The sequence below is a fragment of the Enhydra lutris genome, unplaced genomic scaffold (assembly GCF_002288905.1).
Source record: "Enhydra lutris kenyoni isolate GAN:26980312 unplaced genomic scaffold, ASM228890v2 scaffoldscaffold72, whole genome shotgun sequence".
Lineage (NCBI taxonomy): Eukaryota > Metazoa > Chordata > Mammalia > Carnivora > Mustelidae > Enhydra > Enhydra lutris.
The window spans coordinates 1,269,923-1,294,184 of record NW_019154156.1 but is presented as its reverse complement, the minus strand read 5'-3'; the positions used below and the strand labels follow the sequence as shown (position 1 = coordinate 1,294,184).

The following is a 24,262-nucleotide window of genomic DNA, read 5'->3' as shown; positions in this document are numbered from 1 at the left end:
TAAAATGGAATGGCATTTGAAATATCTGAGTCCGAGTGAAAGTTTTGCTTTACAGAGATGCTTAACTTGTATTTGGGGATGAGCTGGATTTGAAAATGCTGAATCTTCTTTAATCAGCATAAGCTTGGATGATACCCATGCTCATAGTCTAAGTAACTAGGATTCCGAGCCTGTCATAATATGTTTCCAATGCAAAGCACTGTCAAGGTTTAGATGACTACACAATTGGAAATTTTGACTTTAATTACCAAACAAAATGTGCTTTTTAAAACTCGGACATGATCATTTTACCAAAGCCCGGTGAAAATGCTGAATTTTGAGATGTAACAATTTCAAACTCTTTTATCTAAGCTACATTGTATTTTACTCAGAAAAATATTGGGCCGTTGCAGAATGCTCGGAGTGATCTTGGTCCTGTTTGGTATTTTTGAATTGAAATTTTAGAATGTGACTGGGTCTTGTTTTCACAATCCCGTAGCTGAAGAGAGATACAGTAAATCAGAGGGAAAAAATGATCAGCTACTTAGCAATGATTTGAAAGTTAACCATCATGGGAAGCTTTCGAGTCAAACAGTAGTGTCCAGAAGGAGCAGATTGCTAATTGGGTAGCTTTCTGGTTTCCCGGGTTTTAGATGGAATTTGATGTGTAGCCTCTAAGAAGCTCACTATCTGCAAGTGGAGGTGCTATCTGTGTGTGATCCCGTCACAGCTCTACTTTTCCTCCGGTCCAAAGGTGGGTCCCAAGGATGGAGAAATGCCTCCAGTTCTGCTCTGTTCCTGGAGGAGAGAGCAGAGCGCGGTTAGGGAGGCATCGCTGGCAGGCACAAGGCAGAAGAAGAGCGATACTGGTGCAGCGAGGAGGGCACAAAATTTCTCTAGCTAAGCACCAGAAGGGAAGGGGAAAAGCAAAGTGACAGCTCTAAGAAGGAATGATAGCAAGCATAAAGGAATTTATATTCAAATATTTAAACATTCTTGAAAGGATGCTTGAACAGAAATTCCTTTTCTCTGCTCCCCATGTAGAAATGAGTTTAACACTCAGCCAGATGCTAATGCAAAGTGACTCAAGCTATTCCTCGCAAGCATAGCTAAATTGCCGTTATTTGTTAAGCGCATTGAATTCAGCTGTGGATACCGCAGTTGGTTGCATTCAGCAAGCATCTGTACCCTTTTTTTTAAATCCTCCAAAGCAGAGACAACTCTACCTATCTCCCCCCTTCTCCTCCCCTGTGCTGGCTGGGAATTGTCAAGTGACAACCGACCAAATCCTTTTGGACAGGAAGCCTTCATCCTGAGTTCTATATACTTGCAAAACAGGCCTTGTGGTTGGATCAGGGAACCCATTAAAAGCACTTTGATGGTATGGAAATTCATCTTCATGAAACTCCTGGGCCCCTAAGCAGCATGCTGTTTAGCTGTGGTTACAGATCACTCATTCAGATCGGAGGGCAGTAATTGTGCTGACGGCTTGTAAGGCAGTGGAAGTACATAAAATAATCCTGGGCCCTCCACCATGGCACTGTGAGTTAATCTTCTCTAATACAGATCAGCTGTTGTCCTAACACATGACTTGGAGCCGGCTCCAGTGACTCTGCGCAGCCCTCTGATTAAGTACTCGGAGTAGAGCCATCTGCATTCACTTTGCTCCCTTGCTATCCATTGTTAGCGGACTTCATTTCCGCTCCTTGTTCCCCCTCCACAATCAGACTCTATTTGACTTCTCTGATTGGCACCTTCTCTATTTGTGTTGCAAGAGGGATAGTTGCCTCTTGTTCAACATGACTGCCTTCAGTTTCCCCTTCTCTTTTCTAGCGTTGTAATTATTTTTGGAGTCATACCTGCCAAAAGCTGTTGGCCAGTTAAGATGTCTCCATTCTTAAGAAGCCTGTCTTCCCCAGATCTCGTCGCCATGCCCTTTCAATGCAGTTGAGTTACATCAACTACAGTCTTATATTTTCATGGGCTTTTCAGTGAAAATCTTAAAATATGGAAGTGAAACAGTTCCGTTATTGTAATAGCATGGCTGACTTCGGGGAAGTGTCAGTGAATCTTTTCAGCAGAAGGACCTGAATGACACCTTGATACCTGACAATGAGAGGGCGTTCTTTGAAGCCCTCTGAGCAGGCATTAACTGTGGTTGCCTTTTCCTGTTGAGCTTGGGTGCCATTTCTATAATATTAATGATTGAATCCACGTGCAACTCATGGATATGAGATAATGTCAAATTTATATCTTTTAATTAACACCTGCTACAAATCAAGGGTGGTAGGATTGTGTACTTGAGCTACTCTATTGAACAAGAAAATATGTCCCCTCCTTCATAAAGTATATGGTTTAAATCAAATTAATACTTTGACTGTTAATGATGGCATCTTTGTGTGAACCTACTGGTAGGAAGTAAATAAAGGCCTCACCCATTTTGCTTAGCCGATGAGATCCTTTCAATACCTGAGCGACCAAGGTACCTGCTTATTCTTCCACATGAAGTGACAGCGCTATGCCTATGTTGTTTTTCTCCTAATACCTACCCTTTTAATATATCTTTATGCCTACATTGTTTTTCTCCTAATACCTACCCATTTAATATATCTTTATAATTGCCCGACTTTACCCATGGCCAGAGCACAGGTAGATCAGTAGTTGGTTTGAAATTTTGCTTCCGTTTGAAAAACATAAACAGGATATCTGATAAAATTTTTTGCACTCTATTGTATCATTTGAATACCAAACGAAGGACATTTCTCTCACTAAAACAATATTCCTAAATCCAGAAAGTATGTGAAGTGGAGGGGTGGGATTGGGGATGGGGGAGTGGTGGATAAAAGAAAGAAACAGATAGAAAGGATCTGGGAGAAAGGAAAAGGGAAAAGAGAGGAAATCCAGCCTGGTGTTTCCCACTGGTCCAAGAGGTAATAGATAGCAGGACCTGAGATCCCTATGTTGGAATCCTGCCATGGAGATCTTTTTGTACACAAACCTCATACATAGTATTTTCTCCACATTTTAAATGACCAACATGGTTGTCCCAAGCAGAAAGTCTTAATTCTGAAAAGCTGTAATTGGTAGTAAAAACAATTAGAGGTGTGAAGATAGGGACAAATGTTTTCTAGTAATATACACCAAAACACATAATGAAAGTCATTTTTACTAAAACACATTTTAATTGAAGACTTCTAAAAGATTTCTCATTTTTTACTTTTCTTGGAAGTGTTTCAACATACCCAAAAAACTGTGTATGTCAGGTTTCTTGGAAACTCTGGGACACTGTGTTATTTATAATTGTCATTTCAGGTTAATTATAGCCTGATTGCATATTCGGATAATCTTATCTTCACAGATTAGTGTTGTGGATGAATAAAAAAAAATCTTCTCAGGTGGGGAGAATCAGAAAGACCCGCCATAAACTGAGTTTGTCAAAACCACCCTCTTTGCTTCACTAACACCCACGTGGCACAATCTTGACCATAGGACCAACGGCATACTCAGGTTCCGACCTTATGTATGAAGGTAGCCATAGTTAATAGGAAATCATGCAGACCTCAGTTTTTGTCCTAATACCACCAGGCGGTATTAATAGAATAGAGACCCAATGCACTTGACTGAAATGTGGTATAGACCAGGAGGATCCCTGCTTCTTTCCCTTACCCCCAGTGTAGTTATCCTAGGGGAATGACGCCTATGCTGTCGTACTTTTTTTTTTTTTTTTAAGATTTTATTTATTTATTTGACAGATAGAGATCATAAGTAGGCAGAGAGGCAGGCAGAGAGAGGGAGGAGGAAGCAGGTTCCCTGCTGAGCAGAGAGCCCGACGCGGGGCTCGATCCCAGGATGCTGGGATCATGATCTGAGCCGAAGACAGAGGCCAAACCACTGAGACACCCAGGCGCCCCTGCTGTCGTACTTTTAGGGCATGTATTTCATTACGTGTGTCAGGAAATCCTCATAATTTTTAGCACATAAGGAAGTTCTGGAGGAGGCAGTTGGTGGCATTAATTCAACAGCTCAGTGATACCAGGGTTGAAATCTCTGTGATCCTCTTAGCTTTTCCCTTAGGGTCATAAAATGTTGCTGAACATAACAACTGTGCCATGAAGGCAGGCCAGCTCAGGAAGGAGAAGCAGTTTTCTCTTTGCTATTTTCGGTCCTTTCACATAGAGATGTGTTCCTTTCCTCCTTCATTCACATAGGGGTGTTTCTTACGTTATTCACATAGAGATGTTTCACTACACCCCTCAAGAAGACTCATAAACATCTCGTTTGGGTAGAAATGGGTTGAATGCATACCGTGAAGAGAACTACTGGCCAAAGCAAGAGAAGCTGCCTGAAGTTGACCGTGAATTATATTTGGGGACTGAATTAGAGACCTTAGCTTATCCTCCTGGAGACCAAGGGACAGCTTAAGGTCAAAGAGTATATTGGCAGAGAAGAAAAGGACCAGAATGGCTATTCAGTAGGAAAAGGCCATCGTAACCCACAGCTGCATGATAAAAATGGTATCAAGGCTCTCAAATATTTTCTTCATGAAACTGGTTTGTTTTGATTGTGTTAGATTTGTTGCCATCTATCTAACTACTTTCGTTCTTGCACTGCTACGTGTTCAGGGCCTTATACCTTGTCTGGAGTTCTCAGAGAAGTAAAGAGCACATAAGCATGCACACACACACACACACACACACATACACCCCAGCCTTGCTTGGCTGACAGATTAAATCAATGAGTGTGTGTTCTTGCACGTGTGTCTACATGTTAAGTCTGACTTCTGTACTACTTTCACATATAAAACAGATGTCACTCACAACAACAACACACAGTTGTGTGCCTCTGATTTTTACAATAGAGAATTTGCCCCACCAAGCAAACATTAATTGCCTACAGTGTACCTGAAATCTAAATGCCTACACATGCTATGAATTCTTCTATGACTGCAAGGAAGGATACCTGGCACAGTGCCTTGCTTTTTCTCCTGAGGTTCAGTGAAAATCCATTGTGAATTTCCATAGAATAAGGGGGATATTTAGAGAGTCAGAGGTATATTTTAAACCGTAATTTATTCCACAATGATGGCAGTCTCTCCTTTCACTTGTCAGTCATACTCCTAAGAAGCCTTAGCACACACTGTATAGACTCATTTGTAAACAGAGGTTGATTTTTATCACTCGCCGCTTGGAAACTCTTCCACTACAACCTCCTCCTTTTCTGCTATTGTCAACCTCTTTCTTTCCCTTTAACAGAGTGCCAAACATGAAATGACAGTGACCAATGTTGACTTAATGTGGATGTTTAATAATGAAAAAAAGTGTGTCAGTCCCAGCATTAGTTACAAATGGCAGTAAGTGTATCGATGGCAGCCCTGTAATAATTTTACATCCATCATTCTCTCCCGATGCTTCGCTGGCCATCTGATGGATGGGGCCGGTCGTGTTAACTCTTCAGAAACTGACACGGTGTCTCTAGTTCAGCATTATCTAACACATGCTCCTTCCCTCAGATAAGGACAAGGCATGTGAGGAATTGTGAATTACAGGTTTCGCTTTGAAAAAGTGAATATGAAGGAATTCATGCCTCTGCATTCAGTGGAAGACACTACAATTAATTAATGATTTATGGATGGCTTTTGTAGATGTTGCCTTTAGCTAAAATGAATTAGAGAAGTCGAATTAGAACTAGGTATTTCAGTGGCTGGGGGGGGAGGAATTCATGAAGGAGGAAGGTGTGTTAGGTAAATCCTTCGGGAGGAAGTGAGATAGATCATTGCCTCACAGTGGGGGGTGGGGGGTTGTGCGGGGAGGGGGAGTGCGTGTGAGCATGGTGAGCGATTTTTTAAAAAAACCCAAACTTTTAAGTCTGCTGGTTGGAATTTGTCTAGGAAAAACTACAGTGACACAGATTATGAATATTGTTGCTTTATTAAAGTGAGTATAGATTATTTTTTAATCTCTACATTTACGTATTAATTATTCCACAACTTTAAAAGACACACACAAATCTGACGTTGAATGCTTGCCTTTTTATTATTGGAGTCTCTCTACTCTGAAAATTTATATCAAAGGGATAGAGAACTGCTTTCTAGGAGACTGATTATTAGGAAATCGAGACCAGCTTTTATGTGCAAGTTGGCATTTGATCCTTGGGTTTTCTTCTCTTTTGTTTTTCATTCATAAAACCTTCTCATTTCTGAGTGTCTTAGCTAGGGAACACTTCTTATGGGACAGGAGGGGAGAGAAAAACCCCTTAGTGAATATTATCAGCACAGAGCAGCCAGTTTGCGAAGACCATGACAAAAAGGCAAATAGCTATTATGTCATCACCTATCCATCACTCTAGATGTCAGCCTTTCAATAATTCCAATCGACATTCTCGACAGGCTGGAGCAAGTTAAAGGGGCTGTTTGTTTCTAGAAATTGAGTATGGGCTGTCTATAGCCTTTTGTTCCAGATGGTTTTCTTCTGTGTCTTTTCATTTCTTTCTTTTTTCTTTCTTTTCTTTTTGGGGGTATTTAATTGAAATACATGCCGAGTTTGCAGATTGCAAAGATCAGAGCTGTTTTCGTCCAGCAGTGGTAACTATGCATTAAACATTTTGATTTGTTTGAGCTTGAAGTTTAGTCCTTTTTTGCCATTTGCTTCATGGAGTTTGTGTATATTTACAGCCTCTGCATTTAATGGCCACATGCCTTATTTTCACAGATGGCCAGTGGAAGACTTTTTCTTTCTCTTAGTATAGCCCGCTTTCAGCTTCGCTACATTTGTCACAGTGCCACTACTTGCAGCTAGCAAGTGCCCACGCTTGGTGGGGAGCAATTATGGTGTGAGTTTTTAAGGAGCTTTTTAAAGGTTTTTTTTTTTTTTTTTCCAGTAAACTTTTTATGGTTTAATTTTCAAGCCTAGAAAAGCTGTGCATGTTTTCAAACAGAGAGTCTTGTGTTCTTTACATCATTCTGGTAGAGGGGTTAGTGCAGGATGGTCCAATAAAATGAGACACACAGGGCATGCCAAATTGGGCTTTCGGATAGACACCCACAGGCCTCTCTGATGATTGAAATTGTCTATTCATTTAAAGACACAAGGAGATGCTCACAATAGTACTCCTGAAAAAAGCAAGTTTTGAAAACACCACGTAGAGGATGATCCAGATATTTTTTAAAGTATAGTTCTATGTTGCGTAGATAAAACACTAGAAAAATAATACGGTAGAGTGATGCCAAGGTGGTAGGGTTGTAACTTGGCATCCATGGGCCCACGCTGCTGATTTTTCTAAATTTCCTGTAAGTGAAGTAAGAGTCACTTTTGTTGTTGGACCAGAAGTGTTCCCTTTAAAAACCTGATCTATTAAGAATGGTCTTTCCTTCGCTTCTCCCTTGCCTCCTCCTCATCCCCAAGATCGCATGCTACCTTCAAGACAATTAAACATTAAAGCGCTGAAATAATTAGAGAGCTTCATTTTTCCATTACCCTCCTATATTTACTAGATGTGTTGCATTCTGTATTGTCATTTATTGCAAACTACTTTACCAGTATGGATTTAAAATGGTGAGGAAAATATTCTGAACTGAGCATGTATTTCGAAGGGTCTCATTGAATCTCTCTAAGCATATTGCTTCTCCTTTTTTTTTTTTTTTTAACAAATGAGAAAGACTTGCTTATGGGTCATAGGAATAATAATGGCTCTTACTATTTATTTTGTGCTTTTACCCTTTACAAAGTGATTTCCCATCAGCGTGCAAACTTGTCCTGTAATATGAGCAGAACAGTATTCTATCTTTGTTTTAAAAATAAAAATGAGATTTGAGAAGATTACAGGAATTCTAGCGGGAGACACAGTTTTTAAGCCAAGGTCCTGTGCCTTGGAGCTCAGTCTCTTTTCTAATGGACCGTGCTGAAGAAGTTCGAGAAAGTACCCAGTGTCTGATGATTAGCTTGTGCTCTGGCATGGGTCATGTGTATTAGTACAGTCTTGAGGCTTTATTACAGAAATCTCATATAAGCAGTCCCCATCTCCATAATGTGTACCTCGTTCTTCCCATTCTTTGTTTTTCCTGCGTCTGTTCCCTTCCTAGGTCTCTGTTCCCTCACCATGCACCACCAGCCGCTTCACTAAAGGATGAGCTCGGAAAACAAAACAAAACAAAACAGAAGAACACGCTCCATCGTATTGGTTTTGCTTCTTGTAAGCAGGGTGGATAAAACATGTGAAGTTTTAGCTGTTGATTAAATTGAGATTCTAAATATCTGTTCTAATCTGTATTTTTCTCTCCCTTCCCTTAAAACAACCATGGATAATTGAAAAGTGAACTATAACTCCGATGTGCCCATTTCTATTTGTCAGGCTCAGCAATTCTGAACCAAGCCATGACTCTTAAAAATAGTCCAATTATATTTATTTAACTGAGGTGACTGCTGGCTAACTCAGGCTACATTCATAAGAAAGCTAACAGTTTTATAGCTTTTATTCCATGAAAAGGAAAAATTAAAGAGAAAAATTCTATACATTTCTGGAGCTCAATAACGGAGTTGCCCATTGTTTATAGAACAATTATCATCAGACAATGTTCAAGTTTTGTGTTTACATCTATGCAGCCCTCCCACCTACCGGACATCCTGCCTTGGCCGTGATTTCTATTGTTTTTGTTGGCCTCCTGTTTTTCTCACGTTAACTCTTGTGATTTAACTCAGTGCAGTATCTCTATCTGCCCTGCTTTGAAATATAACAACATCTTTTTTTAGACTTTGGTTAAACGCTGACCACATACACAAACATTTGAAAACCCTCGGGTCTTAGTTTTTTCTTCTCCTGCCTTCCCGTTTCCACGAGTACACACCATAAGCGCTCCTGTGACAAATAAGCAAAGACCAGTATTTTGCCATAACGGTGATCATGTGTGCCTTCTTTGTGACTGATTTGTTTTCGACAGATTCCCTTGAGTGGTTTTTTTGTGCATGAATCCCCCAGACCTCAGTGACTTTTTCCTGTCCCTGGTAGTGGTTTTCTGTTTTAAGGACTAAATTAGGAATGTTGAATTTGGGCATATAACTGTGTCTTTCACAAAGTACCTGAATCTGTGAATCTGTCTCTGTGAATTTGACAGTCTCTTCACAAAATATGTCTCAATAACCCTATTTTTTTTTCCATAATTTGAAATCTCTTCCTTGACTTTAAGAAAATGATGGTAGAATTACACAGTTACAAGTGGAGTGCCCTTAAGGTTTGGAACCTAAAAATTTTAGAAAAAACTGTCATTTATGGTAGAGAAAATATGTATAGTTTTATATATTGGTCACAATTTTTTAGTTCTGGTTTATGGAGTATCCAATAAAGTAGGACATAGAATTGCAGGTTTGAAAGACAATGAAAACGGCCTTGATTTCCTCTTCAGTGTTTTTAGTATGCCAAACATAGGTAGTCCTATTCCAATTCTCGAAAATCTCCAGAAGGGGGAAAATTTTTACATTTTGAGGCAGCTCACTTACTGGACAGATACCTTTGACTATTAGACAACTCTGTGGCTTATTATAGTTCACCTGATAACTTACAGCCATCGGTCAGTGTTGTTTCTCTTGACTTTAGATGGCCAAATTCTATCCCTTTTTCACCCATAACAGGGCTCGAGTCTTTTTTAAATAAGTTAATTCTTAAGATATTTAAAGACAGGCATTTTGTATCTGCTTTTCCCATCCCATTCAACTTTCTTTTTCAGAGTCCAATGCAACTTCTCCATAATGACAATAAGGATATTGTTAAGAACATAATCTAAAGCTGAGTTAAGCCCAAAACATTATGACCATTGAGCATCCCTGGTCTGCATTCCAGTTACTGTAGAAAAATAAACTAAGGTCATTATAATATTGGTTTTTAAATTTTTTTTTTAAAGATTTTATTTATTTATTTATTTGTGAGAGAGAGAGAGAGAGAGAGCACAGGCAGGCAGAGTGGCAGCAGAGGCAGAGGGAGAAGCAGGCTCCCTGACGAGCAAGGAGCCTGATGTGGGACTCGATCCCAGGACGCTGGGATCATGACCCGAGCCGAAGACAGCCGCTTAACCAACTGAGCCACCCAGGTGTCCCTATAATATTGTTTTTGTTAATGAATCCGTACTGGCTTTTTGTTGTCACTACATCCTCTATTATGCGCTCTTAGCCAAAGTTTGTAACCACCAGTTTTGTCTTTTCTGGAACTTACATTAATTGCTCAGGTCATTGTTTTTCAAATTTCTCTCGTCTTTCATAAATCAGAGTTAATCGTCATTAACTTTCTAATATTTCTCCTACTTTAAATCAGTTCTTTAAAAATCATAGATAGGGATTCGCCAATTTTATCTATAAATCAGCTACTATCTTGGAAAATTATTCATCTGGATTGACGTGAATTCATAGAAACTGTGTGTTTCCTTCAAAACCATTCCGTCATTCTTCAACTTCACAGTACTTTTTAAGAAAACTTGATCTGCCAGTGTACTTCACTTTGACCAGATTGCCTGATAAAACTAAGTTTCTAAGAAATTTAGGTAATTTCGAAATTATACTTAGGAAACATTTCATGAAGGTGGCTACCAAATTTCGTGAAAGGAAATTAGACTGTGAACAAAATTATGTGTTCTAATTCATGATTTTCTCCACAAGGGGAAACTCTGGATATTGTAAAAGAAAACATCAAGATTAAATAAGGATGATTTTCTAGATGAGTAGACCGGAGGCCATTTATGGACCTTTCCAACCCCTTAGTTCCCATATCTCTATGACTGATCCTCTGATGGAAATATTCCTACAGGATACCGGATCACACAGTACTAGTGTATCTGGAAATATCCCACTGGATACATTTATGGTTGACCAGAATAAAATTAGTGAATGATATCTTCAACTTATGTTTTTGTTAGTCTTAAAGGGAAGTGTGTGTATGTGCCTGCATGTGAGAGGAAAGAGGGAGAGAGAGAGAATGTATTTGTATATAATTTATATACAATTTACAAGAAAGCCTTTTCTTCCATTCGTGCTGTTAGATGATGTGGGTGGATGGTTATTTTTTAGGAAATGGCGTTCTCAATAAGCAAGAGTGGAACCAAGAAGTTGAGGGGGTGGACATATGCTTTATTTCTTTATATTTTACTTGAGCTGATGAGAAAAATCTCCAACTGATAAATCATTATGACATTATAAATAATCTTTCATCTTCTTTGGTGGTCTGTGAGGTTCACATAATTGGAGGGTTAGAAACCTTTTTGTTTCATTCTTCCTCCCGTGTCATTAGTATAGAAGTAGACCATAAAAAAAAAGTGCAGCCAGAAGGGGTTTAACTGTTACTGAGTCAACATTTGACAGTCACACTCTATTCTGTCATTTCATGCATGTGCTTTTTATGAGTTTTATAGCTTTGTGAGCTTTATTTCAGGGATGTCCATTATGATAGCTGATCCACAGCCCATCTCTATTTGTGTATGTGTGTCTGCTGGGGAGCAAAGCTCATCACTTACACGAATCCCAATTTCAAGGAGTAACAGAGGAACTATTTAGTCGTGAATTGTTTAGTTTGGGATTAGGTAAAGGAAGTATCTATCTCTTCTAAAACAGAGTTTTTGTGTGTGTTTTGTTTTGTTTTGTTTTCACTGCTCTATGAAATAACACAGGATATTTGTTTGAGCCTCTATAAACGGTGAATTTTTAGTTATATTCTGTATGAGTTGAAGTAATGGAATAAGAAATGCTTTCAATTTAAGTATGTACTAGACTTAAAAACCATCATGCCCGAACATCAAATGAAAAATGAAAAAGATTAAAAAGATTGTTCAAATGTTAGACAAGAGGAATTTAAAAAAATCTCAACAGTTCTTAGAGTTGTTAGCCAAACTCTCCTTTTGAATGCGTATTTGTCCACTACTCCAGCCATAGAAAATAAAAGGTCATACCCACGGCAAGTTACTTAATACTGGTATTGAACTAATTATTCCTGTAATTCATATATGTCAGGAAGAATCTTTATTTTTTCAATTTCCCTCATTGAGTTTTTTCCCTAATATTAAAAACACAGATACCTTAATTTGTTAAGCTGATGAGAATCTATCATTATATTTAAACCCCATTTTACAAATTAGGATTCTGGGACTCAGGGAGGAGAATTGATTTGTCTAAAGTAGCATAGCTAATATACACAGCAGAGTTTGGTCAAGAAGTGATGTTTTGGACCCCCAAACCCATTTTTTTTTCTCTGTATATCCTCTTCCCATTAATCCCAATGGTCTTTTGCCCTTCCAGAGGTACAGATCTTTACCGACTACTTCTAATCAACTCATTGCTTACATCTCTAGATATTTCTTGACCTTGCTCGTTGATTCCCACCATAGCGTGGTGTCATGCACAAGTAATACATGTGTTATTTTCTATTAAGCAAGTCAGCTAAATGAGCCCCAGAGCCCAAGACCAGCTGTCAAATTGCCTAAGTGAATATTAGCACAGTAATAATACTTCTTTAAAGGCTGGGTTTTAGAATCATTTAGTTGACCCCCCAAAAGTATATGATCTAAAACTATTATTTTCTTCTGTAGATGGGATACAATTCATTTGGATCCTTGCTCAAGTCAACATGGGGTCACAAGATTTTTCAAGTAAAAATAGACTTTACCTAAAGTTGCCCTTTGATCTCAGTAAACCTACAGTATTGTATAAGATTTGATTAGCCAGGTCAGAATCATCTTTCTAAAGGAAATCTTATTGTTATCTAATTGCTAATTTGTATTCAAGAGAGAAAGCATATAGGTCATCTTGTTCGATCTTTATTTATAAATTCTCAAGACCCATTTTGACTACTTTCTAGTAACTAATACGCTTGCACCCTCTACTCTGAGATTACTCAGAGCATTTCAGAATTTTAGCAAATGTTTCTTTAAATGTGTTTTTTTTTTTAATTTTTTTTTTTTTTTTTGATAGAAAAAGGTAGAGGAGAGAAAAACCAGCGAATCTTGTCAGTTTCAAACGAGCATTTGGATAGTATTGAAGGGCATTAAGTAAAAGTGCTGTACTGGATTTGTATGCGAGAACACTGATCTTAAAGTGGGGCCATGAGGTGTTCTTTGTCTGTACAAATTCTTGACTAATACGTTTTTCATTGGAGCCAGATGGGACTAAGAGTCTAACTTTGGTAAGAATTATCACTTGTTCCCATCAGCACTTTTTTCTGTTTCCCTGAGCTCAGTTTCTTGAGTGTTTTCCATTTTCAGGATCTTCCCCATTTACTCCCCTTCTACCTAATATCAAACTGAATTCATTCTGTTTCAGCTGCCTCTATTAATTAATTAATTAAGGGGGAGAGTGGGGGGAGAGGTTGAGGAAGAAGGTAAGAGAAAAATCTCTTTCTACACACTTAGCTCAGAGCCCTGTCAGGCCTCGATCTCACAACCCTGAGATCATGACCTGAGCTGAAATAAAGAGTCAGACACTTAATCCACTGAACCACCCAGACACCCTCAGGTGCCTCTATTTAGAAAAGATCAATTTAATTATAGGAACTTTGGGAATCAAAATGTTACCTTTTTGAGTAATGTTGGCTCTTTTGAAAAGAGGCTTTTAGAAAAGGAAAGATTTACTCCAAGGAACAGAAACTTAAATGGTTGAATTTTAGAATGATAGTGCATAGAGATGGACTTTTTGGGGAAGGGAACAGCAGAGATGGTGGAATTGGAAGGAGTAGGATCAAAGGAATCTTCTCAAGATACCAGCATTTGGGCTTTATAACATTTGGCTGATTCTTTCTCCTCCTATATACCTAAATATAGGTATTGAATTTGGTATTGAATATAGGTATTGAATTGAATAAAGTTGAATTTAAACTTTTGAGAACGATTCTTAAATTCAACTCATTCTTCTGATGTTTCAGTATGTTATCTAGACAACTATCCATGTGAAGATTGATATATACCCCATACATAAAAACTGAACACATAGGGCACCTGGGTGGCACCTGGGTGGCTCTGTCGGTTAAGCATCTACCTTCAGCTCAGATCGTGATGCAGAGTCTGGGGATCGATCCCCGTATCAGGCTCCCTGCTCAGTGGGAGTCTACTTCTCCCTCTGCCCCGTCCCTTGCTTGTACTCTCTCTCTTTCACTCTCCCTCTCTCAGTTCAATAAGTAGAATCTTAAAATAAAAAAAGAACTAAATATAAACTTTCATTTAGTATAGGATCAATTTTCATATGAAATTATATGGTAATTATTTGCCATGGAATGATTGTATTTTTATATGCCATGTATTTACCGTGTAAGCACTTAGGTTTTAGTATAGCCCCTTTACCTCAATTCCTTTAAGTCTTCTGAATTTATTGTCAGCAAGAATTTTTAAAATGTGCCAATGTTACCGTTTTGATTTACATTTGTAAAGTGTTTTAATTAAAGGCACACCACACGTTCCCTTATTCCTCCAGTCCTATCTCATTTCCGTGTTCACATGCCGGAGAATCAGCTATGCGAAAAGTCACAAAAACAATGCAGCTTACCTCGTTAACTTCCACTATCTCCCACTGACATGCTCTTGGGAAGTATTGTAAATTCCATTTTGGGTAACTAATTAATTTTATTGTATTGTGTACTTTAGGGTTAGATGATTAGAAGTTACGTACTGTAAAAACTAATGGTTAGTTTCCCGCCCATCATTTGCTAATTTTAGTCTCTTGGTGAGATGGTACAAGATCCATACAGCTGAACTTGAAAACTTAGCAGTCACTCAACATTTCATCTTTTTTCTACTCCAGTTGCCTCCATTTTGCTTTTTCTTCTTAAAAGACTTTGCTTCAGAATAGAGAACTCTTTCTAAAATATGTAGCATTTATTGCCCTATCCACCATTAAATTAAAACCTGAGAGGCAATCCATGCCTAGTATATTCCCCAAAGATTGTACGGTGAAGTCTTCATTGATCTGAGATGATCAGATCATGTTGATGGAGTGTGTGTGTGTGTGTGTGTGTGTGTGTGTTTTAATGTAACTGTCGTCTATTTTAACAGCTGCATTTACTATAAAGAGAGTCTGTTAAGCGGGTGTCCTTGGTGGTCCTGTTCTTAGCCGAATATATACAGCAGACTCTCAGCAAAAGAAATCCAGAGCACATAAAACAGCTGAAAATACCAATTTTACACAAACTAATTGGATCAGGTTCTACATTTTTAAATATATAATTTATTTCAACTTAGTTCTGGTACTGTATAGTCCTGTAGAACTCAAGTTGATATCAACTACTTTGTTTCCAATTTCCCTGCTGTGTTTTATACTAAAGGACAATTAAATATTTTTTGTACTAAATCATACATACAGACTTTGATGAATAGGATTTCCAAGGCCACTAAATTGAGAGAATTTTTTATCTAGTATGTACAGTTGTAATACTGTCAGAGATTTTGTAGAGATAAAGCATGTACTATATTAATATCAATATCCTAATGGTCCTTGGTGGGAACATTAGTTGGGCCCCTTTACCTGTAATGTAATTATTTTAAGTAGTTGATTATTTTCTGTGAAACTTTTATTGTGTCAGTAGCTATCTCACCATATATGTGAGTCATCTGTACATTTCATGATGGCGTTCCTCAGAAAATGAGGTAATTAATTATAAAAAAAAACTGAGCAAATTTTATGAAATCTAGTAGATTCTTTTCTTAATACTGTTTTTGAACCAAGTCATCCTCAGAGCAGTGATGGAAAGTGCTAGAAAAAGTTGTAAACCTTCCATCATATGATTTTTCTTTTCGTAAAATCACCCAATTACTTAATTGAAAGTTGTTTAATATCTCATGTGGTTTAGATTGAGCATTATGTTTTCTTTGAAAATAATTTAGTTTATAATGCCATGTTCTCCGTGAATTCAAATCATGCACTGCATGCTTTTAAATGACTTGATGTCTTTGCAGATCTAATTTTGGTGTATTTGTATCTCAAATAATTCGCCAACTCAATATTTTGGCTTAGCAATCCAAGTCAAATTGTGGTCCAAGTAGCAGGCACTCACATCGAATGTACAGAGACTTGACAAGCAATTAGCAATGAATATTTAAACGTCTTCATTACCCTTGCATGAGGAATGCAGATGGCATTTAGGGAGATGGCAACCAGAGGGCACTACTGTGAATTATGTTTCTATCAGTTGGTCACCTGACTATTGGAAGACTTTCTCTGGGCCCCATGCCACTCCTGTACTTCTACTGTCTGGCTAAAAGTAAAGGCATTCCAAATGTTGTAAGACAGGTTGCTTTCATGAAATGTCTTTGCACGTTTTATGACTCGGGAAGATTGTCTCCAAGGATCCCGGCACATACCCCTGAGGCACACCAAACCCAAATGCCAAGGCTTTATAGGGGATTCTAAGAATCAGAGTTCCTTCAAAAACCCTGCTGAACATTTGCTTCAGTTAGCTCGACATAATTATGGTACTGAATGTGCAAAGGTGAATAAATCAGCGTTCTGTCCCTCCCAGAAGCTAATGTATTATATATGGCTCAAGAAAAATAAAAGATGTCTTTGAATAATTACAATTTCCAGATTGAGCTCTCATTATAAATTTCTTTTTTTAAGGAAAAAACAACACTGGAGAGTCTGACTCAGCAACTGGCAGTTAAACAGAACGAAGAAGGAAAATTTAGCCATGCCATGATGGATTTCAATATGAGTGGAGATTCTGATGGTTTGTGAAAATTGTTCATGTCTATTCCGATAATGTGCAGACGTGTCTATTTGTCCCAGTTAAAATGACTAAAAAGTATGTAAGACAGCCACATTATACCTGGTGGTTACAAGGATAGCTCACATGTACTGAGCAGTTCCCATGTGCCAAGTAATCTGCTGAGGGCTTTGCATAAATCCTCTCATTCATCTCTAGCACATCCTATGAGAGAAATACTGTTACAAATAAAGAGCTGGGCCCCTGGGAATTTTGAGCCATTTTTCTCCAAGATAACAGTGCTATTGAGTACCAGAGGCAGGTCTTGGATTCAAGATGGCATGATTCTGAAGCAAATACTCCCAGTCACTGCCAAACTTATCTCTCACTTCCCTATTTCTTGTACCCAAAGCAAACTGTTCAGAAACTTGTGTCTGTAAGCTCATTTTCCAGTTTTCATTTGTCAAACTCGGACCAGAATACAAGACTAAGTGGATATTTTCAGGAGACACACACATATGTGTGTGTGTCTGTATATTTGCATTTTGGAACCCTTCACTCTTATACTGTTTATTAGTCAGTCAGGTGTCCTCCCTCCCCTTTATAACCCAGCTGGAACACCAGCTGCACAATCTCATGCTTTCTTCACATGCCTGGAGACTTCTGTTGTCTGCATCATCTCTGAACATTCTAAACATCCCCAGTGACAACTAGCTAAACTGACACGCTAATTTTAGTAGCACAGCAAAGAGAGATAAAGAAGAAAGTACTATTCCCCTTATCCTGAGCCATAGCTGGGAATGTCCCTCCAGTGTCAGGTGCCATATATGCATTTTGAGAGCACAGTCCTCAAATTTGTTACTATGGTAGAGAAAGTCTGCTGCATATAGATAAGACCACACTGAAGCAGACCATTAGGAAGCATACTTTAGGACAGAGGAGATGGCCTTGAGTTCCCCTATATATACAACTGTCTACTCGGTGCCTTGGCCCAATTCTACTTTTAAGTGCAGTTCTACACTAGCCTTGAGACTAGCCAAACTTGAGGGTGTAGCCAGATAATATTATCAAAACTGAATTTTATTCTGTTGGCTATCCAACCAAAGTCAGTGTTTTCCTGGCCTATTGGAGCCAAACATTTCCTTCTCTTTTCTACCTCCCTTGGCTAAGATAAATGTGGCCTAAGTACATATAAAGAGCTTATTTAGCTTTGATGAAGTTGCATAATGTTCATTTTATTGCTTATGTTGTTGTAAGGTGTAAGAACAAGAAAAAGCAGATGTGCAAATGATCATTTGCTAGTTACAAACCCATTTCAGAAAGATGTTGCCATGTATTAGCACTGATTTTTGTCAATAAAAAGACAATTACTGGTAATAACACATTTCATAAGTTTTAAGTTGTATTAGCATGATAAAATATGCCCATAGTAATCAGCATTAAAACATCACAATTTTGTGGCTGTTATTTGTTAAATTCAGTCATGCTTGTATGCAAAATATTTTCTAATCTTCATCAGACTAAAGATCATAGTATGAGTAAGAAATAATGAGAAACTCCGCCACCAGGTATGCTGTGTTTTTGTTGGCTGCTCTAGAGGTCTTCAAGTCTGGGTAATTTTGGTTGATTAGTATTCCTTCTAATTGAGAAAAGAGAGGAAGAGGAGTATGAAGAAAGAAAAAAATGTTTTTATTAAAGATACAAGCTCTAGAATTGCCCAAATTATTTAAAAATTTTATATGTTACCAAAATACATCTCTTCCATGTTTTCTAACGATAACCCTAGAAAACTTGGTATCACCATTGTGTGGATACTTCTGCCTCTCCTGATTTTCTTTGCCTAAACCTGAGTATCTCAGAAGCTGTTTAATCCGGTGAAATTACTCTACAAAGTCACATGAAGCCTAGAGGAGTGATGGCAGCTTCCAAGGGTTCTACTGTGGCTCTTGGTTATGTTTTTATCACCATGAGTCCTGCTGACTGGAAAGGAACTTTCAGTGGGTCTCTTTGGGTAACTTAGACATGAGGGAGAAAATTCAGGGGAATAATTATATTATTTGTTTCACCTTAAATAGTGGCTGTGGACTTTTAAAGAAACCATAGTAGTATAACTGTTTGTTTATTTTCCCCCTACAATTCAGAGCTCTTCTGGGGATCAGGCCGTCATTAGTGCATCAGCATAGTTCATGTATTTATTAGCACAAAATTGCAAGGAAAAGCCAAACACATTACGGAAGAATTTCCATATTGTATTTTAACTTCAAATTTTTACTTAGCTGCATTTTTATTTAGATTACTTCAAAAAGGGGAAAAGGGCATAGCTACTGTGTGTTCTGACCATCTTTAGGTAGCAGAGACATATCCTCACTGGCGGTCATCCATTGTGCCAAAGAGAACAGTGTTTCGCAATTTTGTGAGCTTCTCTAACTGTTTAATATTTCCATGGTACCAGCATGCCTATTGGTATGCCCCAACTATTCTCTTTCCAATTTGCATCAAAGCTAACACATTCAAATTTCTTGTGTCCCCTTGAAAGAAAATGGTGAAATAGTCCATAGTCCATCCAAAAAAAAGGAAAAAAACATATTAGAAATGGATTAAAAATGTAGATACGATGATTGCCACCACAGGGCTTATCACAAAGACTTCATGAACAAGCATCTGTCTCAAGAACTGGAAGTACTATTATCAGATGTATTTTTTATATTCATATTTCGATAGACTAAAATAGATATTTCACTAGACAAATATTCAGTAGCCATAGAAAGAATAGAATTACCAAAAGTCTTAACACTCACGTGAAGCAATGTTCCCTATTTTTAGGAAGTGCTGGAGTCTCAGAATCAAGAATTTACAGAGAATCCAGAGGCCGTGGTAGCAATGAACCCCACATAAAACGTCCAATGAACGCCTTCATGGTGTGGGCTAAAGATGAACGAAGGAAAATCCTTCAAGCCTTTCCCGACATGCACAACTCCAACATCAGCAAGATATTGGGTAAGAAACGTATTAATGGTTATGAGACGCATGGAATAAATGTACAGCTCTGTTTCCTGCAGTTGTTGAGAAGTACTGGCTTTGGAGGCGGGGGTGATCTGTTTATCTAAATAAGCACCATTAATTGAGGCTTTCCTTCTGATGACGAAGCATTTCATGTCCGTGGAGAAAGGTGCTTAGTTTTTATAGCTTGCTTAGTCCTGTGTCTCCATACTAATTGTTGCAGTATTTTCTCTTCTTTAAGATCTAGAGATATTTTGTAGCAAGACTAAGAAAAAAGTTCCTTTCCTCTGAGCCACTTGACAATGAGGTTGACTGTATTTGTTCTTTCCCTTTGAGCTACAGAATTCTTCATGTGGTAGGGCTGGAGAATACATATAGGTGAGGTTTGTTCCGGTACTATAACTGAAAACCAGTTAATACTGTCAGGACACAAGAAGATGAGGCGTGTGGTGCAATTTTTAATTTATACTTTTTGTAGCCTTCAGCAGATTTTCAGCATCTTTTAAAAAGGGATTTTTCCTGCTATTGCAGCTTTCAGCTTAACAGATACAGTACATATTTGCCTTATGTACACAGACGCTGAAAGCATGCAGAAGGGATGGTGAGAGGTAAGGTAATGATTATAAAGAGACCAACTATAGACCAGTTGAAGTCCCAGAAAAAGGAAGGGAAGATTCCATTTCTTTTGCGCTGTTCACTTGACATCATCACCACCTTCTTCATCTTCAGAGAGTGTGGTGGCTAGCTACTAGATAATCTAAGCACATTTTAGATTATTTATTCCCTGACTTCTAAGAGCTAAAGAACAAGAAAAGAATAGGAACACCTAACTGAATTTGGGCTTCAACAAATAAGTAACGCAACAAAACAGAAACCATTAACCACTTGAACTTATGTTTCAGTTTTCATCTAAAATGATTTTGAGATCTTTAAATGAATGTTATGTCAAAAGATAACAGTATGTGAAGCTTAGAAAATGTGAATATTTATGGATAAAGGAAAGGCACATTTTTTACATCTCTACCATCTCTGATCTGTTTTTCCTTTTTTATGACCAAATTTTACCTTCCATATGAACTTTTCCATTTTTTTTTTTTCAAAGATTTTATTTATTTGACAGACAGAGATCACAAGTAGGCAGAGAGGCAGGAAGAGAGAGAGGTGGGGGAACCAGGCTCCCTGCTGAGCAAAGAGCCTGTTGCGGGGCTCGATCCCAGGACCCTGGGATCATGACCTGAGCCAAAGGCAGAGGCTTTAACCCACTGAGCCACCCAGGTGCCCCAAAGTGTCCCAATTTTTAAATAGATATCATACCTGTTCCATTTGGAAAAACTCTAGAAAGGAATAAAATACTTTATGTAAACATATTCCATATCCTAATGTATCAGTTATCGCAAAATTAGAAATCCCAAAGTATTAAAATTTGAAAAAACAGACTAAATATGGATTGTTTAAACTGTCTATATCATTCAATTCCTGTGTCTGAATACTGGAAAAATGAGTCACTGATTAAAACTTTATCCTAAGTGTAAGAGAAATATCAGTTTTGATAATGTGAAGTACTTTAGGAAATGCAGCATAAGATTTTATGGGAAGACATGACCAGCTACAAGCATTTTTTTTCTGGTTTGAAGGAAAGAATATTAGAATGACCATATGATTATATCATAATGGGTGACATGAAAAAGAGTGCTGTCTGATTTTAGACTTTTTAAGAGAATTGTGTTCATTAAAGATATAGCAGGAAGAAAAAAAAAACACTGAGGTGTTTGGGACCTCAATATTTGGTCATAGCTTCAAATAAATAAGTGATCTTCAGATATCCAGAAGATCATTCGAACTGGCCCATTTCATATAAAAGTACAAAGAGAGCTTGATGTTTTCCTCTTTACTGATTGTTTTGGATAACAGCCTCCAACAGCATGCCGCTAATTCATTCTGCTTAAAACAGGCGCTTGAGCTGGGTTGACATTTTACATAGTCTCTGGGGATCCTAGTTGACATTTTAAAGGGCTTCTAAGCATTTTATAATACCCTAAAATCTGGTTTTAATAAGCCATTCTGCTGAAATTGTTAACATAAGGAATCACCTTTTACTGTTTGGCGCTAGATCAGGGGATGGGGGACATCTTTTTCTGATTAGATATACAGTAGTTGGAGTAAAATGTGCAAATTCATTACAGACCCCATGGAGATGACAATGCTGCTCAGCTCAAACTCTTCATTTTTATTGTATTGGCAGATTTAGAAAGGAAAAGAGGACTCTCAAGACTGGTGGTGCTTTCTTTTCTTTTCTTTTTTTTTTTTTTCTTTCTTATTTTGAACATCAGATTTTTAAATTTAATCATCCTCTTTGTTATCAGGGGGAATACCCAAATGTCCTTCTGCATTTTCCATTGTAAAAGCCCAGTCTTTTGAAAAATGCAGGGAACATACTCCCTGCACGTGGTCCAGGGTAAGCAACCAGCCCCACCCAGATCAGGTAGATGTTTTCGTCTTCTCCTGAGAGACCTAAATTGCTCGTGTAGTGCGTCTCAGGGTTCACATCGTAGCTATATACAGTGGATGCTGTACCTGCAAAGCCATTAAAACCCAAACCAAACTTGTTATTTATTTTTCTCTATTCAACAGTTATTATTGAAAAATGAAAACTGTATTTGCCACCAAACCAAAACACTGCCTCCGCTGTCATAAAACGGAATAGTTAGCCATTTTGCCAAGTACACGCAGTGCTTAGGCTACCTTAATTCTTTAAAAAGACTTATAACTATGATATGGCCATCTTTTAAAATGTAATTTAGGATTCAATGATATTTCCAAGGAAATTGTATTATCAAGTATCTAAACATTCTGTGATTCCCGTTCATGCGGATTTAGAAGTCAACTTGTCAGAGAATTTACACTCTTTTATTGTGTATGTCATCTTTATGTTAATGTATCTTTCATTTATCATATAATGTCTATATGAGTATATATATCACCTTCCCCTCTGCATTTCAGCTAGATCGACTTTAAGTTCCTCAATTCCTCTTCCCACTTGACCATTCTGTTCTTCCTCCTTCCTCCCTTTCTGATTCCTATAGGAGTCATTTCCACAGCAAAGCCTTCCTGACCTACAAAAGATTGATCCCAACTCTTTATCATGGTCACATAGCTTCCTGTACATTCCACAATTGTAATTAAAATAATAAATTGCTTAATAGATTTCTTCTCCACTGGAATATGAGCCTCAAGAAGATAAGGAACATAATGATTCATCACTGCATATTCAGTAATTAATACAGTAGGATGCACATAGTAGGAAGTCTAAAAAGGGTTATTACATTCTGAGGCAGGTTACTATGAAGCATAAACATTCCTTTTCCTTAGAGAAATACATGCTTTTCAAGCTTATAGAACATTCAGACTTAGAGAAGAACACTTAGCAATTCCTCTTCTAATTGAGAATGCTAGTTTCTTTGTTCTCTCTAGTGATAAAGATACGGAATTTTAAAGTCAACAATCATAGGTCCGTTTTTCAATGTATTTATGTAATTCTTAAGTAAATTATTTCTGGTATGCTCACTTTTGCACTCCCTGATCTGAAGTTTAGAGCCCTGTTATACATACTTGGAAGAAACTTCCCAAAAAGAATTGATCTAGTTCAATAGTATTATAGTTTTATCTGTGTTTATATTTGCCCTGAGAATAACGTAACAGTTTCCAGTACCTCTAGAGAATATTGTTGGGCAATATAGCGTTTGAGATCATACCTACAAATTATTAGACATGGCTATTTAAAGACAAGTTTCAGAAAGGAATAAAAAAAAACCTCTATTTTTTGAGCTATAACCTGGATTTCTGTAGTAAATAGAATAAAATCATATTGACTGTCTAGATTGGGAAAAAAATATGTTTATAAATTTTTGTAACACTTATGTGGATAGACCCACTCAGGCAACATCTGTTCCAATAGGAAAGAATTCTAAGGGAAGAGTATCGTCCCTGTTACTGTATTCCTTTAATACATGTAACAGCCCATATTGAGGAATTGTCTGCATTTGTAGGGAAGAACTGTTCATCAGTGAGCTATTTGCATTTGAGATACGGAATTGTGGTTGAGTAAGGAATTCATTCAAAAGCCTTAAGATCTTGCTTTGATGACCTTGCAGGGCAGGTAAAGCTTCTGTACCAGAACCTATTTAATAGGGAACTCCCAATTCTGGTTATTTTGGTCTTTGTACATTTGGGTAAAGTTGAGCTGATTACTTGCTGATAAACACACTTCATCTGCAAATAGAATCTCCTCACATGCTTAATAAAAAGTAAACATTATTACCACTACTTATTTTACTACTACACACAGCCACAGTAATAGAACCAAAGCTTTAAATCACATTTATATTGAGAATTAGCATAACTATTTTTAATTAAGCTGCATGCTGTGTGTGTGTGTGTGATCCTAGTTGAAGCCAAACCAAAATCAAAAGTGAAAAGAAGGGGAAAACCAATTTGGATTACCAATTGGATTAATATTATTAATGCATACGATTCTTCAAGAAATGACATCTCTTTATATTATTGAAAGTTGATTTATTAAGAGAAAAATCTTACCCCATACATATTTATTCTGACAGTTCTAACCTCTGCT

At 37.7% G+C, this 24,262-nt stretch overlaps 1 protein-coding gene across 1 annotated transcript in view; it reads left to right on the top strand.

Annotated features, from left to right (window-relative positions):
• LOC111159969 (SRY-box 5) overlaps positions 1 to 24,262 on the top strand; it is a 521,422-nt gene that overhangs the window by 493,891 nt on the left and 3,269 nt on the right. The window contains exons 12-13 of the mRNA XM_022522689.1: positions 16,548 to 16,656; positions 19,456 to 19,629. Of these exons, the coding sequence (XP_022378397.1) occupies positions 16,548 to 16,656; positions 19,456 to 19,629 (283 nt within the window). The remainder of the gene's footprint in view (positions 1 to 16,547; positions 16,657 to 19,455; positions 19,630 to 24,262) is intronic.